At 59.1% G+C, this 15945-nt stretch overlaps 5 protein-coding genes across 5 annotated transcripts; all 5 read left to right on the forward strand.

Annotated features, from left to right (window-relative positions):
- Window positions 1-100: 100 nt before the first annotated feature.
- On the forward strand, window positions 101-1396 carry LSCM1_04210 (uncharacterized protein; the record flags this gene model as incomplete). The annotated part of the gene is made up of 1 exon (XM_067321725.1): window positions 101-1396. One exon carries the CDS (start codon window positions 101-103, stop codon window positions 1394-1396), a length of 1296 nt encoding a protein of 431 aa, XP_067177956.1.
- Window positions 1397-2099: 703 nt separating this feature from the next.
- LSCM1_04211 (uncharacterized protein) lies at window positions 2100-2762 on the forward strand (the record flags this gene model as incomplete). The annotated part of the gene is made up of 1 exon (XM_067321726.1): window positions 2100-2762. The coding sequence occupies one exon, from the start codon at window positions 2100-2102 to the stop codon at window positions 2760-2762; it is 663 nt and encodes a 220-aa protein (XP_067177957.1).
- A 5516-nt stretch (window positions 2763-8278) lies between these two features.
- Window positions 8279-8959, forward strand: LSCM1_04212 (uncharacterized protein; the record flags this gene model as incomplete). The annotated part of the gene is made up of 1 exon (XM_067321727.1): window positions 8279-8959. One exon carries the CDS (start codon window positions 8279-8281, stop codon window positions 8957-8959), a length of 681 nt encoding a protein of 226 aa, XP_067177958.1.
- A 2177-nt stretch (window positions 8960-11136) lies between these two features.
- On the forward strand, window positions 11137-12195 carry LSCM1_04213 (uncharacterized protein; the record flags this gene model as incomplete). The annotated part of the gene is made up of 1 exon (XM_067321728.1): window positions 11137-12195. One exon carries the CDS (start codon window positions 11137-11139, stop codon window positions 12193-12195), a length of 1059 nt encoding a protein of 352 aa, XP_067177959.1.
- Window positions 12196-13385: 1190 nt separating this feature from the next.
- On the forward strand, window positions 13386-15530 carry LSCM1_04214 (uncharacterized protein; the record flags this gene model as incomplete). The annotated part of the gene is made up of 1 exon (XM_067321729.1): window positions 13386-15530. One exon carries the CDS (start codon window positions 13386-13388, stop codon window positions 15528-15530), a length of 2145 nt encoding a protein of 714 aa, XP_067177960.1.
- Between the last annotated feature and the right edge of the window lie 415 nt (window positions 15531-15945).

Raw genomic sequence — 15945 nt, forward strand, 5'->3', positions numbered from 1 at the left:
TGGCATCAGCGCTGCCGCCGCCTAAAAGAAGCGAAAAAGGGAAGCACGCCGGCCCTCCGCCTCCCCCCTCCCCCCAATTGGAAGGGGCTAAGTGGACCCTATGCTCCTTCGAGGACCTGTCTCACTCCGCCGGCTCGGCGAAAGATGCCGTGCAGGGCTCGTCGTGCTTGCTGGCGCACCTCTTGCTCCGTGTAGCTCCTTGCGAAGGTGCAGCGCGAGCACCAGGCCTCGCATCGCACTGAAAAGAGTCGATTCTCCGGCCACTGCTCTCCAGTGCGTCTCGCTCCACTGTGAAAGGCGCCGCGCGCTGATCGGGACTGCGCCGTCGAAGCGATCGTGCACGATGACCAGGCACGCCTTCTCTGGCAGCTGGCGGCACGCCTCCAACACTGCTCGCAGCGGTGGCAAGGACATCGACATCGTAGACCAGGAGAAGCCGACTCATATCCGTGTCGCGGAGCAGAAGGACAGCCAAATTTACACGTACAATGAGTACGTTGAGAAGCATGAGCTGGAGGAGCGCGCGGGGCGGACGATGAGCCAGGCCGTTGATGAGATGCGCGACAACCCGGTGTGGATGCTGTGGGCGCTGGGATTTCTATCGCTCGGCGTCATGACCGTCGTTGTATCGATTCGCATTCGCCGGGAGCAGCTGCGCTTCGACCCAAAGCTGCGCGCCGTGCAATCCTTCGATAGCCCAGAGGGGCCCAGCATTGGCGGGCCGTTCAGCTTAGTCAATGTCAAGACAGGCAAGCGTGTCACGGATGGGGACCTGAAGGGAAAGTGGCTTTACATCTATTTTGGGTTCACGAACTGCCCTGACGTGTGCCCGGAGGAGATGGCCAAGATGGCCCGCGTCATCAAGCACCTCGACAAGAAGGTGGGCAGGGACTACTGGCAGCCCATTTTCATCTCCCTCGACCCGAAGCGCGACACACCGGAAAAGGTACGCGAGTACCTGAGCGACTTCTCGCCGCGCATCATGGGCCTGGTGGGGACGCAGGCGGAGGTCGAGGAGGCGGCCCGCCAGTATCGCGTCTACTTTGCCATCCCAGATGCGGAGGCCATGTCCGAAGACGACTACCTGGTGGACCACTCCATCATCATGTACCTCATGGACCCTGAGGGGCGCTTCTCCGACTACACGACAAAGGAGTTCCAGTGGTTCGAAAGCTACAGTAAGCTGCTGCGACGCATGATGGACTACGAGCGCCATAGGGCGACCGCGGAGCAGCGACGGGTGCAGCGCGGTGAGGCACCGCTCGCTGATGGCGAGTCGCCCGCCAACTTGAAGATCGCGAATTTGGCGTCGATGCTCGACAACACGGAAGCCCAGGAGTCGCAGGAGGCGGCGCTGCGGAATCAGCCGAGGCGCTTGCCGACGCACCGATCGTGAGGCGGCCAACCAGAGCAGTACCAGAAAAGGGAAAAGAAGGTGGTGCCCTCAAGCACACTTACACACACAGCGAGAGCCCGATCCGGGCAAGAAAGGCGCTGCGCTGCGTAGGGCGCCGATGGCGGTGCGAGTCCTCGAGGCTGCTCCACGTGCCATGCACTTGTACGTGTGCGGCGTACGTGATACGCCAGGGGTATATATTGCCGTCATCACCTCACGTGCACGCGAAAGGCGCGTAGCCATAAACAGGATAGCAGACAGGCGCCCTCGCACTGACGCACGGATGCACACACGCACCTATCCCGATGTGTGTACATGTCTGAGCGTGCGCCTGGACATGCCACCCACCCCTTTGCGCAAGATGTGTGCACCTTCTCCCCTCTCCGGCACACCGAATTCTCCCTCTTCGCCCCCCCTGCCCCTTTCCCCTGCGGCTCATCATTCTTCGACCCCCCTCCCCCTCAGGATGCAGTCCTTCTGCCCCTGACTCACTCTCTCGAAACGCGCGCGCCATCCTCTCTCTCTCTCACTGTCTTACCCCGCTGACGTATTTTTGTCTTCCCTCTGATAGGAACAGGCTGCCTTTTTTTTTCCTCCCCCACCAGACATTCGTTGCACCAATACTCATCGCACTATTTTGTGTGCCTTCATCGCGAACACTTCTTCTCAGCTCGTTTGTGCATTCCAACAGAACCACATCACGATGTCCCGCCGTGAGAGCTGTGTCTGGCACCCAATGCCCGAGGAGGTGCGTCGTTCCTCCGTCCAGTCGCGCCGCGCGTCGCTGGCCGCTGGCCGCCGCAAGAGCCTGAATGCGAATGAGCCCGACTGGGATGTGGAGGCCCCGCCAACCCCCTTTCACTACGAGTATAGCACGCGTGAAAACGCAGCGGAGACGGAGCACACCCTACACGAGGCCGCCGCGCCACCGGCGAAGTCCCCTAAGGGGTTGCAGGGTGCCGAAGAGTCGACCCTCGCAGAGGTAACGCAGGTCGCTATCATCTCCGAGTCGCCGTCCATGGAGGACGAGGAGGCGGCAGCGGCGGCGCAGCCAATTGATGCGGCCGTGGTGGACTCCAGAACGAATCGCACCCGCCATACCGTGCGCTTTCACGGCGAAAAGTGGGCGAAGGTACTGCGCAAGCGCCGCACAGAGATCGAGGCGTCCTTCATGGAGGACATCCGGGACGGCGCGTCCATCATGGCACATGAGGCGAAGCGGCTGAAGATCAAAATGAACGACTGTATGGAGGTGACGTTTGTCATGTACAGCGATAGCCGCGCGCGGCAGAAGGAGATTCATGTGGCGCTGCAGAATTACAACTTCCCCAAGACATGCCAGCGGTACATCAATTTCGAGGCGTGAGATGAGTACAGGGCGACGCACGCGCACACCCACATTTCTGTGGGCTTACTCTTTACTGACGTCTTCCTACGGTGTCGCCACACCGACACAGAGAGGGGAACAAAAAGACATGTGGTGATGGTGGTGGTGGACGAACGAGTCAGATGGGGTGCCAGAAGACACTCACACCTGGTACACCGATACACATGACCACGTGGGTGCTCGGCCATGAATGCCAGCTGCCCCCCTTCCCATCCTCGTATAGATGCGTACCCACCGATGCGCAGAAAGGGGAAGGCAAGAGCACACGAGGCCTCCCCCCACCTCACATTTACTGAGAACAACGAAGAAAAACGGTGAAGAATGGCGCGTTTCGGTAGAGAAAGAAACGTTCTTAGGCGGAAGGGAGAGGAGCTGAAAGGCTTCTCAATAGCAGAGGAAGTATGCGCAATCGCTGCATTGAAGCGTACGTGGTGTGCCTTGGCTGGAGTCATAACGAGGTGAAGGGGTGAGATGTAACGAAGAGTTGATTTGGGTAGGGGAGGCAACGACGGCGCTGGCAGAGGACGACAAGGAAAAAAAAGTCGACACATGCAAAGAAGTGAAAGCGAGGCGAATCCGCGCATGTGACTGCGCTTGTCGAATGTGCACTTCTTTTTGTGTCCCGCTTTTTTTTCCTTTCGTGCTCGCTGCGCTATTGTGTGTATGCACATCTCTCTCTCTGAGCGTGTGTGTGTGTGTGTGTGCGTGTGCTGATTCGACTCGTTGACGCCACTTTCCTATTCACCCGCCGCCCCTCGCTCCCTCTCTGTCTCTTCCCTTTTTATCTGTGTCCACTCTCGTCTTCGCCATTTCTGTTGGTACACCACCTCCTCTTGGGACTGTATGCGAACGGAATGCGCGAGCCTGCGTCTGCGCATTTCTCCCGTCTCTTTCTCGCCCTCCCCTTTTTTGCGAAGGCCCCAGCAGAGGCCCCATTGCCACCTGCAGCGGAGCCCTTAATCGCTTTTGGTTTCCTTCCTTTACTGATGTCCTTTTGCTTCTCGCTGCCTTCGTTGCGACTTCACTCCATCATGCCGACTGCCCATCTTTTTTTTCTTTAGCATGTGGGTGTGCCAGTATGTGTATGTGTGTGCGTCTGTGTATGTCTGTTTAAAACGTGCTTTTACCTTTTCCTCTCGACCTGTTCAAGGCAGTGAGCTCATGTTCGATGGTCTTCTCCATCGCTCTCTTCCTTACATCTGTGCCTGAGTCAAGGTGCGTGCATGGTACGCAGCACGAGTGCCGAGGTGCCTGCAGGTCCGGTTTGTTGCTCCTCTTATGTGGCGTCACCCCTCGCTCTTACGCTCTCTCTTCTATCGGCAGTGCACACCCGCTGCTGTTCAGACACACACACACACACGCACACACTGACACACCCACATTTATGCATGCAAGCGTATCGGTTACTCCATCGTCATCACCCGAAGAAGTAAAAGAGGGGTAGTGGAGGAACGTGGCGAAAAAAGCACAACAGGGGATGCGAGGTGCCCCTTTCTGCCCACCCTCCCCCTCCCCTCCCTCTTTGCACTTCGTTTTTTTTTTTTGTGCTGGTATCGCCTCACCTCTTTTTGAGTGGCTTCTTCGGCCTGCCCTCATTTTTGTGCTGCCTTACTTACTTTGGCGTGACTCTGTCTTGTCGGGGGTGCCCTCCCCCCTCGCCATGCTATCTCTTTGCCCTTTCTCTCTACATCCGTCTAAGCGTGTGTGCGTGCGGAACGCCTGCGCTGATATCTGAAGCCCCTCCCTCCGCCCTCTCCGTTCCCTCTCTTCTGCTCCGGTTCTTCCGGCCCTGCGGCGCTTCTCGTCTCTTAGGTGCCATGCTGTATTTTTTTCGGGCCCTCACGCTTCTGTTTGCCAGCAGCAGCAGCAGCACCCCCCCCCTCACCCATCACCCCCTTTTTTTCATATGCGAGCCTTTTTCTCTCTCGCTCTATGTGTGCGTACGTGCGCGTGTGCGTGTGTATGTGTGTGTTCGTTTGTTTCGATCTCTCCGATGCACGTTGGAAGCCACAGGAAAATAATCACGCACACGCACAGAGAGAGGGAGAGTGAAGGAAAGCTGAGGCAGCGCGCAAGACGATTGCGGCGCTTTTGAGGAGGGCGGATGTGCGAGAGAGCGGCAAAGCGAAGCGGAGCAGAGAAATGAGGCGATATTTCTCTCTGTCTCTGTTTCTCTTTGCGTCTTCTGCATTTATCTTCTCGCCCCCCTCTCTCTCTCGCGCGCGCGCGGTTTTCTTCGTCACCATCTACACCGTAATCGTCACCTTCACTGTACCACTTGTTCTCCTGTTCTATTTTTCTCTTTCCCCTTTTCGCGCTCTCGCTCTTTTCGCTTTCGTTGCCATTGATTCTCCGGCGTCTCATCACCCGCACTCAGATGGACAGCTGTACGCACCGCCGTCGGTGACGGTATGTGCGTCTAAGTGTGTGCAGCCTTGTTTGATGTTATGTCTACGCACACACGCACACTTCTTTCTTTTGTCCTTTCCCCCTTTTTTCTCTATCGCTGCGGTTCCGGCCGGTGGCGAGAATTCCGCACATTTTGTACGCGCCTCTGTGGGACGTGGCGCGTCGTGCATTTTTTTCTCTTCTCTCTGGTGGTTGCCCACGAAGCTGCTTGCATGCACACTTGCTTGCTTGCGAGAGTGAGAGAGAGCGAGAGGGCTGAGAGGTGAAAGGAGGCAAGATCTGCATGCGTGTGCGCGCTCGGACAAGCTCAGCTCACATTGCCTATGCAAATTCTTAGGCATCCCATGCCCTCCCTTCCCATCGTCGTTGCCGCCTGTAGGAGGCGAGGAGGCAGGGGACGAGGCTGCCGCAACAAAAGAAAGGAAAGCAGGACGCACGCATCGGAATCTGCGTACACATACACACGCACACACGGGTACACAGGGGTATGGTATGTGTTGTGTGCGTGCTGGTGGTGCCTGTGGCGCTCTCTTCCTCCGCTCTCCCTGCGCTCGCTCCTCCTCTTTCTCTCCTTTGCGTCCTTCTTGCGTGCGACACTGATGAAGAGCGTTGCCTCCTTCGTCTACCCGTCCCGCTTCTCTGCCTGTCGACTGCACAGATTTCGTTAGCCTCTCTCCTCTCTGTATGTGTGTATGCGGTGGCCGCTGAACAACTCCGCCACTCCTCCGCCTTTTTTGTTGCGTTACTTTATGTGGTCTCTCTCATTTTTTTTGCTAAATTTGTGTTTACGCCTCTTTGCCGTCTCGAGATGGAGGGCGCTCGCGCTCCGCACACGCAGAAGAAGAAAAGAAGAAGACGCCCTCGAGTCGGTGTGTTTTTTTCCTGCACTCATGTCCGCATGTTCTTCTCTGCGAAGGCGAATACGTGCAGCCGCTGTTTTTTTTCTGCATTCCCCTTTTTCTTTCTCGTGTGCATGCTGAGGCGTGCGTGCTTGCTCAGCAGATATGTGTGTGCTTCCGCAGTGTCGCTCTCTCGATCATTCTCTCTCTCCACCGCTTCATGTGGCCTCCCTCCTGCGCGCATTTGGGCCCCTATTGCGACTGTGTCTGGAGCACCTTGCCACTCCCTTTCATCCCCCTTCCCCCCCTGAGTCTCTCTCTCTCTTCTTCCTGTGTTGCGTGTTCTCGGCGGTCGCGAACCGGCGCTCCATCCGATGACGCGAGGCCTGGCGGACGGAGGTGAGTCACAAAAAAAAAGGGACGCATGCCGTCGCCAAAGCGAGCCAGCAAGCGGACAGGAGACGGAGGCAAATGGGCCGAGAGAGGGGGTGGGAGCATATGTGACATGGGGCGCAGATGAGGGGGGGCGGTATGCGGTGAGGAAGCGGGGAAAAAAGAGGGGTACACGCACACACACAGACAGACAGACGCACATGTGTGTGTGTGTGCGAAGAGGAGCACCTGCACGCACAGATTCCATTTCCCTCTTGTCTCAGCGTGTGGCCAACACACCACCACAACAGCCAAAAAGGGGGCGGAGCATAGAATGCATCGTCCATCTGCTTTCTCACAGCCGTTGCGCGCGTTATGCCGCCTTGCCTTCCTCTCCCCTCCTCCGTAGACACATTCGCGAACTTCAGGAACGAAAGAAAGAGGGAGGCCTGATAAGCACAAGAGCGAAGGGGGAGGGGTGACAGCGGCACCTGCAGCGACGAGGCTGTCCACGGCAGGGCAGCAACCGCACCAATAACAAAAGGAGGGAAAAGTAATCGACATCGCAGTGGGACGGCAAACCGGACGATGACGGGGGCGGGTGTTGGTGGGGAGGCACACACACACACACACAATAGAGGCGGCTGCTACGAGCTTGTTGAGTGTGGGTGCGTGCGGCTGCGACTAGGGGGGGTCTTTTCTGTATCTGCGTACGTGCGGAGTCAAGTAAACTCCACGCAGCCACAAGGGGGGGCGTGCGTGCGAGGCGCAAGGTAACGCAAAGAGGCGACATCGGCGGTGAAGGAGCTGCACGCATTCGCTCTCGCACTCTTTCCCTGCTTGCGTCGCTCTTTTCCCTCCAGTCTATTGCCATCTTCCCAACTTTCCTCGTCGCTCGCTCTTTCGCCAACACCGCTGCTGCCGCCTTGTTCTAGCCGAGAAGCTCTAAGGAGAAACAGAGCCTTCAACGCCATTCGCTGTATACGTAAGCTCGAGAAAAATAAGCCGTGCATTGGCAGGGGCCGAAGCTGATGAGCACACCATCGCACAGTCGCACCTACGGGGACGCGCACGCGCCCGCCCGCCATCGCGACTGCGCGCGTGCGTGCCTCGATGAGTGAGTAACACAGGTGGATAGGCCGTCACAGAGGCGTGTGGGAGAGGAAATGAAAAGCGAACTGCTGCTGAAGTCTACGAAAGAGAGAGAGAGCGATGGGGTGATCGGCAACACGTACACGTGTGGGGCGGATGCACAGGTGATCGTGCACTCCCTCAAAGGCGGCAGCCGCAGCAGACTTCTCTCTCTCTTCGTGCTCTACGTCGCGCTCCCCTCGCTCATCCCCAAACTTCTCCTCAGCGACCGCCGTTGTTCTCTCCAGTCTGCGCGTGTGCCAGAGACGGACCCCGCTAAACCGCGAGGGCCATAATCTCTGCCCCCTCCCCCTCCCCCTGCTTGCACTGTGAGGTTAGCCCCCCACCCCCTCCCCTCTTCTGCCCAACGCTCACCCTCCGGCCACCCCTTTTCTCTGTCTCCTCGTAATGCGTTTTTTTGTGTTCGCACGCGCCACAAACGAATTCGCCGATGAAACGTACGACGCGCGAGAGAAATCTGCATCAAAAGCGCCTTACAAAAACGCCTTCCACACCGCACCGTCATCATTTCGGGGGCGGGACAAACACAAACAAGCACACACATTCGCATCTTTGCTGTTTTTTTTTCTTCCGCTGCGAACACCCCTCCCCCACCCCCCTCACCCCAGGCCTGGACCCCTAAGCGAGGGATCCATTCTCGTCACTGTCGCCTACCCCAGGTTACTTCCCCTCCTTCCTCTTCGTGTCAAGCCATCCACACCAAAAGCTGCCCCCCTGTGAACCATGCCGACTTCTGTGCGCAGTGCCAACAGTGAGAACCGCAAGAGAACGGCTGGGAGTAGCGACGGCGAAGGCAGTGATCGCATCATCGACGGGCTCCGCTACCCCCGGCCGGAGCGCCAGATCGATCAGTTTGGGTTCGAACTGACCACCCACCGGTTGCATTTTCACGGCCGTGATTGGGATATCCCGCTGACGCGGAAGCGCGATGAGCTGACCAAAGCCTTCTTACTCGATGCCGCGGCCGCTGCGAACGAGCCGGACAACAACATCCGCAACCTTCGCTTCATCGTGACGCCGACGCACCTCGACGCGAAGATGATGGTGCGCCACAAAGCCCACGTATCGAAGTACGAGGTGCAGAAAATGTTGTCCACCGCCAAGTGGTCGCATGTGAAGGCGCTCTATGAGCCGAGAAAGAAAATGCGGAGGCCAAATAGGCTCGCTGTAGCCGGCAACCGCAATGGAGGAGCCCAAGACGACCAGCCGATGCTTGGTGCGAACCGGCGGACGGCGTCGCACAACCTTAGCTTCTTCGGTCGCGCGAATGTCGGTGCCGAGGGGCCTGAATTCGAGGACCACGCAGACGCTGACGAGGAGCCCGTCGCTTACGAGCATCAGCAGGACGCAAAGGAGAGGCGCACAACGAGCCATCTCTTCATCTCTGTCGGCCTCGCCGCGTAGATAGGAGGTTGCCGTGGGGGAGGAATAGAAACACGCACACCTAAGAGGTATAGGTTTGAGGAACAACAACCAAAAAAGGGTGAAGCGCGTGGGGGAAGGTCCGAAGAAAGTCGGTGACGCTGATGCTGGCTCCTCCGTGAGCAATGCCATGTGCACATGATGTAGTACGTATTGATGCCACTGACCTTCCCTGACAGTTCGCGTGTAATGAGCTCCTCATCCCAACCCCCAACCCCCCTTTCTTTCTCTGCGTACTCGCACTCGGAGACGCTTTCATGCACCCGTACAGGGCGTCGCTCTGTGGTGCATGCGCAGGTGTATTATAAAGCCCCTCCCCTCCCCTCCTCTAGCTTCGCCTCTCGGCGTGGCTCGGCATTCATGCGCTTCCCTCCGTCTCGAAAGAGGAGATAAAGGCACGCTTACACAGACTTACACTTCTGTATGGAGAGCGTCCCCCCGCTGCGTTTCAGTTATTGATTCGCTCTCTCTCTCTCTGTGCGCATGTGTGTGCGTGTGTGTGTGTGGGGCCGGTGGTACAGTTTGCGAGTGCCTCTTACCGCATTCCCCCCTCCCCCCTCCCCCCATCCGCCTCCGTTTCTTGTGCCGGGTGTTCCGCTCCGTCTCATTCGCTTTCACGTCTTTTCCCTCTCGCCCCCCTTCTCCTCACTTGCCGACAGTTTTGCTTTGCGTCTTTGGTTGTGCCTAATGGTCGCGGCTACGAGTTGTGTTGCTGCCACGCGGTGGCGGCGTGTGGGCCCTCCTCCCCTCCCCTCCCCCGACGAACCCCTCACACTCGCTCAGCCTCTGTGATCGCTTCCCTTTAGTGTACCCCCCTTTTTTCTTTCCTTCATTGCCGCCGCCCACATCACCTTCCCCGCGCCCTCACTGACACGCCCTTCCCTTTCGTGGACGGAAAAAATGCGGTCGTCAGCAAATGGTGATGATCTCGCGCACGTGTGCCAGCCCGCTTTCTTACGCCCCACGTCACTTACATGGTGTCACGGACTTGTTGGATGCGCCGTCTCCGTCGAGCGCTGGCAGCGGCGTGTCGCCTCCCTGCCGTGCACCTCTGCCTTCTCCAACCCCCTCCCCTCCACTCCCCTACCACTCAGGCTTGCGGCTGGCTTGTGCGTGCTAGAGCTCATCTACGTGTCTCTGATGACGTTGTGTGTCTGACATGCAACGGTGTACACTTACAGGGGAAAGGGAGGCGGGGAGAGAGGGACGCTCAGGCATGCAAAGCCGCGCTCACCTGTAGCCCGAGAGAGTGCCAGTGATCTCGCCTCCAGTGACAGGAGCGAAGCAGCGTAACCGTGAGGGGGAAAAAGGCATATAAGGACGGATCGAGCGGAGAGGACACGCGCACCCTGCAAGAATGCGGGCGAGGGAAAAAGGGGACGCGTCGTATCGCGTACTGAGGAGGTACGGAAGAAGATATGTGGCAAGGGTGTCTTTGCATGACGACCTTTCGCTTCACTTCTTCTCCCAAGGCCGGCCGCTTTTTCCTCCTGCTTTGGGCGCTCTGTATTCATGTGCGAAGAGGTGTTGCCCTCACGGAGCGGATCTTGAGAGGCGCTCGCGGTGTGCGCGCGTGAAGCTGTGCGCCCCCCCGGTGGGGGGTAGCGATTCAGTTTGAACTCAAAGTAAACCCAGCGCCACCCATCGTCATGCCATCGGGGGCGCACTGCTCTACCGCCTTTTTTGGGAGGTCGCCTCCTTTCCACCGCCACTCTTCAGCATCCTCTTCACCCTTTTTCGCGTACACTTCCACAATGGTCGCCGAGGCATATGCACAGCCTTATCCTGCACAAGGACGCTTCGTTACATTCACGCACACGTCGCCTATACAGCCAAGCAACACATCACAACGGTTGTGAGGCGACCATAAAAGGGACGGCTGCCACCACACGCACATGCAGACGCTCGATCAGTAGATGATACATAACTACATATAAATATATCGTTGGCTGCATCCCCATTCTCAGGCACAGGCCACCGACTCGTACTTCCTGCGGGCTCCCGTGTAGTCATACAGGAGAGAGTTTCTACCTTACTCCCCCTTCCACTGTGCTGCAGGGGCCCGTCGCCAATCGCCGGTCCGCACGTCACGGCATCGGCGGTGGTATTGTGTGTGAGGGTGTGCCTTTCGCGCCGGCACTTGGGCTCAAGCCGCAGCAATGCAGCAGCTGCAAGCACGGCTCTCCAACAAGCTCGATGAGCTGACGAAGGGCTGGGCGCCCGAGCAGCGGAGGCTATACGGCGCTGTGGCCATCACGGCCGTCGTCGCCTCTGGCGCCACGTTGATTGGTGTCAGCGTGGCGCGCCGGTGCTGTTGCAGGGGTGGTGGCCGTGGGGCGGCTAGTGCGGACCCCGTCCTCTTGGAGAGTCATTCGAAAAGCTCTGACATCTACGAAAGCGATGCATCGGCGCGCCAGTACATGGAGTTCCACTACACCCCGTCACGTGAGAGCTACACTCAGCGGCTGCGGTCTGTGAGCGAGGCGTACGACTTCCCCACGCGCGTCGCCTGCAAGTTCCGCACCTACGTGCAGCCAGGCAAGCGCAAGCTGCGCGGGCTCGACATCGGCTGCGCCACTGGCGCCTCGGTGCTGGAAATGTCCAAGCTGTTCGACGGCGGTGTCATTGGCATAGACTACTCAGAGGTGTTTATTCATCTTGCTAAGGAGGTGGTGAGCCAGCCGGCCTCGGGCAAGAAGGTGGCTTACACCGCCCCCGTTCAGGGCGAGATCACGGAGGCGCGCGAGCTGGAGCTGTCCCCTGCCGTGCGGCCAGAGCGTTGCGATTTCTACGCCGGCGACGCCATGAACATGTTCGAGGAGGACCAAAAGATCTCAGTGACGACGTCGCGTCTCTACCCTGAGGTAAAGTACTGGCAGGCGAAGAAGGGCGAGACATTCGACGGCATATTATGCCTTAATCTGATTGACCGCGTGCCAGACCCGCAGCGCCTGCTCGACAGCTTTCCGCGGCTGCTGGCGAAGGACGGCATCCTTATCCTCGCAGACCCATACTCGTGGTGGGAGGACGCGACGGAGAAGTCACGCTGGCTAGGCGGCCGCAAAAAAGACGGCGTGCGCAGCGAGGAGGCGGTGAAGACGGCCTTGGCGGGGAAGCTGGAGCTCCTGAGCGAATCGGAGGAGGCTTTCCTCATCCGCGATCACATTCGCCACTATCAGCTGGGCTTCTCCCACTGCACCGTGTGGCGCAAGAGGTAGTGCCGGTGGATGCGCGCACAAATGGCGGCAACGACGGCTGTTCATGGCAGCTGACGCTCCTCTTCTTGGTGCTTTCCCCCTGCTGTGCCCCTTGTCTTCTCCACCTTTCAGAAGCTCTCAAAAGCGCGCGCGGGGGGATTTCTGGTGGGTACTGAGCGCCGGGGTTGGCCCGCCCGCAACATCGCCACCGCCGCCTACGTACACACATGGGTCTGAGACGCCGTCTCTCCACTCGAGATGTTTCGCTACTTTTGTTTTCTCCGTTGACGGCACACGCGTGCTGGACGGCTTCAGACTCAGAGGCACATGCGCACAGGCCCGTACGTGTACTGCCCCCCGGCCTCTCTCCCTCTCCTCACGCCATATCGTCCTTCCACATTCCTTCAGTCCCACTTTTCCAATAGCAGCAAGCCTACCATCTACGCCTACACGCTTGTGCACACACACATATATATATCTATAAAGTTCACCCGAGTACCCCTCCTCCCAAACCCTCGCGCACACTCAGTCACTCAGAAGACGATAACGTAACGCGAAAAATGAAAGGCAAATCAGTAACGGCGAAGGGCTTTCTGTGAAGCATGCGGAGGAGGCGAAGAGAAACAATGTGGCCGAAAGGGGACTCTGGGGTCTGACCACCCCTTGGCCCTACGCTGCCTCTTCTTCTGGTCGGCTAGCGTCGATGCTCCTGGACAGCGGGAGAGGATGAGCCCCCCCGTGTGCAGCACACACACACACACACACAGGTCAAGGTTGCCTCACTCACCGCTGCTTTGACATTCCTCTCCAAATGCATCGGCCACAATGAAGAGCCTCTGCCTGGTGGGTGCCCTGCACCAGCGTTGCTGGTATCCGATACTGCATAGCTAGAAGAAAAAAAAGGCTGCATGTCTACCTACCTCGCCCCATCTTGTTCTCCTGGTGTGTCCTTCCATCTCGGCTTTTGGCATCATCGTCGCGCGTGTGCGTTCTTTATCGCCTCCACCAGTGGCCGTCTCTCGTCTACTCCGTCGACTTGGCCGCCTGCTGGTGAGCTCCCCCTTCCCCATCGCCCTCGCACGGCTTCCAGAGGCGAAGCAGGAGCGTGAAGAGAGCGAGCGCCTATCGTCGTGGATGGAAGCAGAGGCGAGTCGATCGGTGAAAGGTACACACCCACACCCACACGTGCACTCGAGTACTTCCAGGCGTCGATGTCGGGGCTGTCGAATCGGCAGTGGAGAGCGCTGGCACAGGCGTACCCCTTTTACCTCGCTGATGACGCGGGTACGGAAGATACTGCTGGTGATCGTACACTGGACCGCCACGCGGGCCCGACTCAAAGCGAGTCGGCAGCCTCATCGATATCCTCCGTGGCGGAGTTTGTGCAGTGCGTTGTCCCACGCGTAGCGAAGGTGTTCCCTGAGGAGCTGCAGGCCTACGAAAGGGGCGGCGAGGGCGGGGGCGCACAAGCGCATCCCAACGGCAATGACTTAGGCCCTGCGTCGCCTTGTTCCGTCGCTGAAGCTGTGGATGCGCTGCTCGTGTACTTGTTCGGTTGCGCCACATCCGCGCTCTCGAAATGGCCACTGACGAAGCAGCGGAGAACCTTCGCCTCCGCCTGCTTTGCGCCGCTCATCGCGCCCCTCTCATGCAGTGAGCAGCAGCTGCTAGGGCTCTACCACCGTAAGCAAGAACAGTACACATACGTCTTGAGAGCTCAGCAGTACCTGCTTGCGGCGTCTCAGCTCGCTGTGCAGACGTTGCAAGATGTGAGCGGCCCAATTCTAGCAGACGCGCCAAGAGGCAGGGGTGTGTCGCAACAGGGTGTCAGAGAGGCCCTGACCCTCTCCAACTGCGCACACTCCCTTTTTACTGCTGCGCCACAGACAGCATCGTGGCCGCCGCCGCCAGCGCATGCAGCGGCCAGTGACAACGGCACCTCTGCATGTGCTGCAGACTTCGCCCCGCCTGCCCGCGCCCCCGGTGCGGGTCGCACGAACGGCTGCAGCACCATTCCCCTTTTCACGAGGGTACTTTCCAGCGCCCCGAACGCGAGCCACCCACCCGAGGTGTTGGCAGCGGCGGCGCTGCCCGTGGGCGATAGTGGAGCGATCTCTGCCTCGCCTCGATACCGCACGAGTGCCGCGCCGTCGCTAATCGTTACAAACCGCTGCGCCGGCTGCCAGGACGCGGGCGGTGATCTTCTTCTCTGTACCCAATGCGGGGAGGTGCGCCATGAAGCCTGCGGCGGGCCGCACCCGCCACAGCCGCATAGGGTTGACGGGAGGACGGCGACGGTAAATATGTGCAAGCGTTGCGCTAAGGAGCTTAACTTGTCCAGCAGCTCGTCGAGCCTTCGCAGCACCACCTCCTCAAGCGAGCGTGCGGAGTTGGACGAGTATTTCGGCTTCGACGACGACGCCAGCAGCCTCTCCGGCTTCATCGTGAATAGCAGCGATGAGGAGGAGGAGGACGGCCTGAGCGCTGACGACGACGGCGGCATTGATGTCAGCAGTGCTGGTGACAATGGAAAAGGTGAGAGGCGCCGTTCGAAGGGCGCCCCACCGCCGCGGCGGAAAGGCAAGGGCGCTGTTGACGAGCGAATGAGGAGGCCCGCCACAACCGCCATGGGCGTGGCGCCGGAGGTGCCGCTGGGGTCTTCGGCTTCCCCCACCTCTTCAGCTTCCTCGGGGTCGTCATCGCAGCTGTGGAGCCGCTCTGCCTCTCTCGACCGCGCCCTCACAGGGGCCGCAACGAGAAAGCGTGAAAAGCGCGGATCCTCAAAGAAGGTGATTACCCGCAGTGACGACGAGGGTAGTGCCGGGGCTGCAGCGCCGCGGCATGAAGGACGTGGGGAACGTCAGCGAAAGCGGCGCCGCGGGGGCATCGAGGATGCGGAGAAGAAAAATAGTCAGCGGCCGCGGAAGCGCTCTGGTGGTGACGCTAGCGCTGCCTCTTCCCTGGTGCCAAGCACGCCCTCGACCTCGTCATCCCTACCGACCAAGGAGGCCTTTTCGCAGCAGCAGACCAGCACACGGGTGCCATCATCATTGCAGAGGCAGGTGCAGGCAAGGCGGGTACCCACGCCCGCTGGTATGAAGAGTACGGCACATTTGCCTCTCGATTGCTGCGGAGCTGATGCGCTGCTGACTCAGCCGCGCCGCACAATGATGCTGGAGTACGAAGAGGAGCTCGGGACGCTTGGCATCGCTTCGCCTTCGGCATCGGTGGCGCCGAAGGTATCACCACCGTCGTTTTCCCAGCAGTGCCAGGGAGGCAGCGCGAACCGAAGCGCGGGCCGAAAGGGGGCCATGAACGTTGCGTCCTCTTCGTCCTCAAGCGATGACAGTGACTGAGGAATGAGCGATGAAGAGGGGGCAAGCTTCGCTACTCGATGGCTCCGTGAGGAAGGTATTCTAAGCCTTTCTTGCTAAAGGCACACCCACACACCTACACGCATGCACACCACATAGGCACGTGCACCTGCCCGAGGTTCGCAGAGCGCAGCGGGAAGCGGAGTGACATAAGTTCTTGTGAAGCTGCGTCGCAACGGCTTTCTCGCGCCCCTGTGGGATATGTGAGGCCCATGGAGGGTGGTTGAGCTTCCAGTGTCTGCCACTGAGCAGGTAATGGAGTTGTGTTCAGTACCGCGCCAGCTATTTCAACCACCCACACCCACACCCACACACACAAACACACACTTGCCTTGCGTTCTCGCGGACGCGAAGAAACGCACAGAAACATCCATGCGCAGCCACCTCGATAGAGATA

Source organism: Leishmania martiniquensis, chromosome 26 (assembly GCF_017916325.1).
Source record: "Leishmania martiniquensis isolate LSCM1 chromosome 26, whole genome shotgun sequence".
Lineage (NCBI taxonomy): Eukaryota > Euglenozoa > Kinetoplastea > Trypanosomatida > Trypanosomatidae > Leishmania > Leishmania martiniquensis.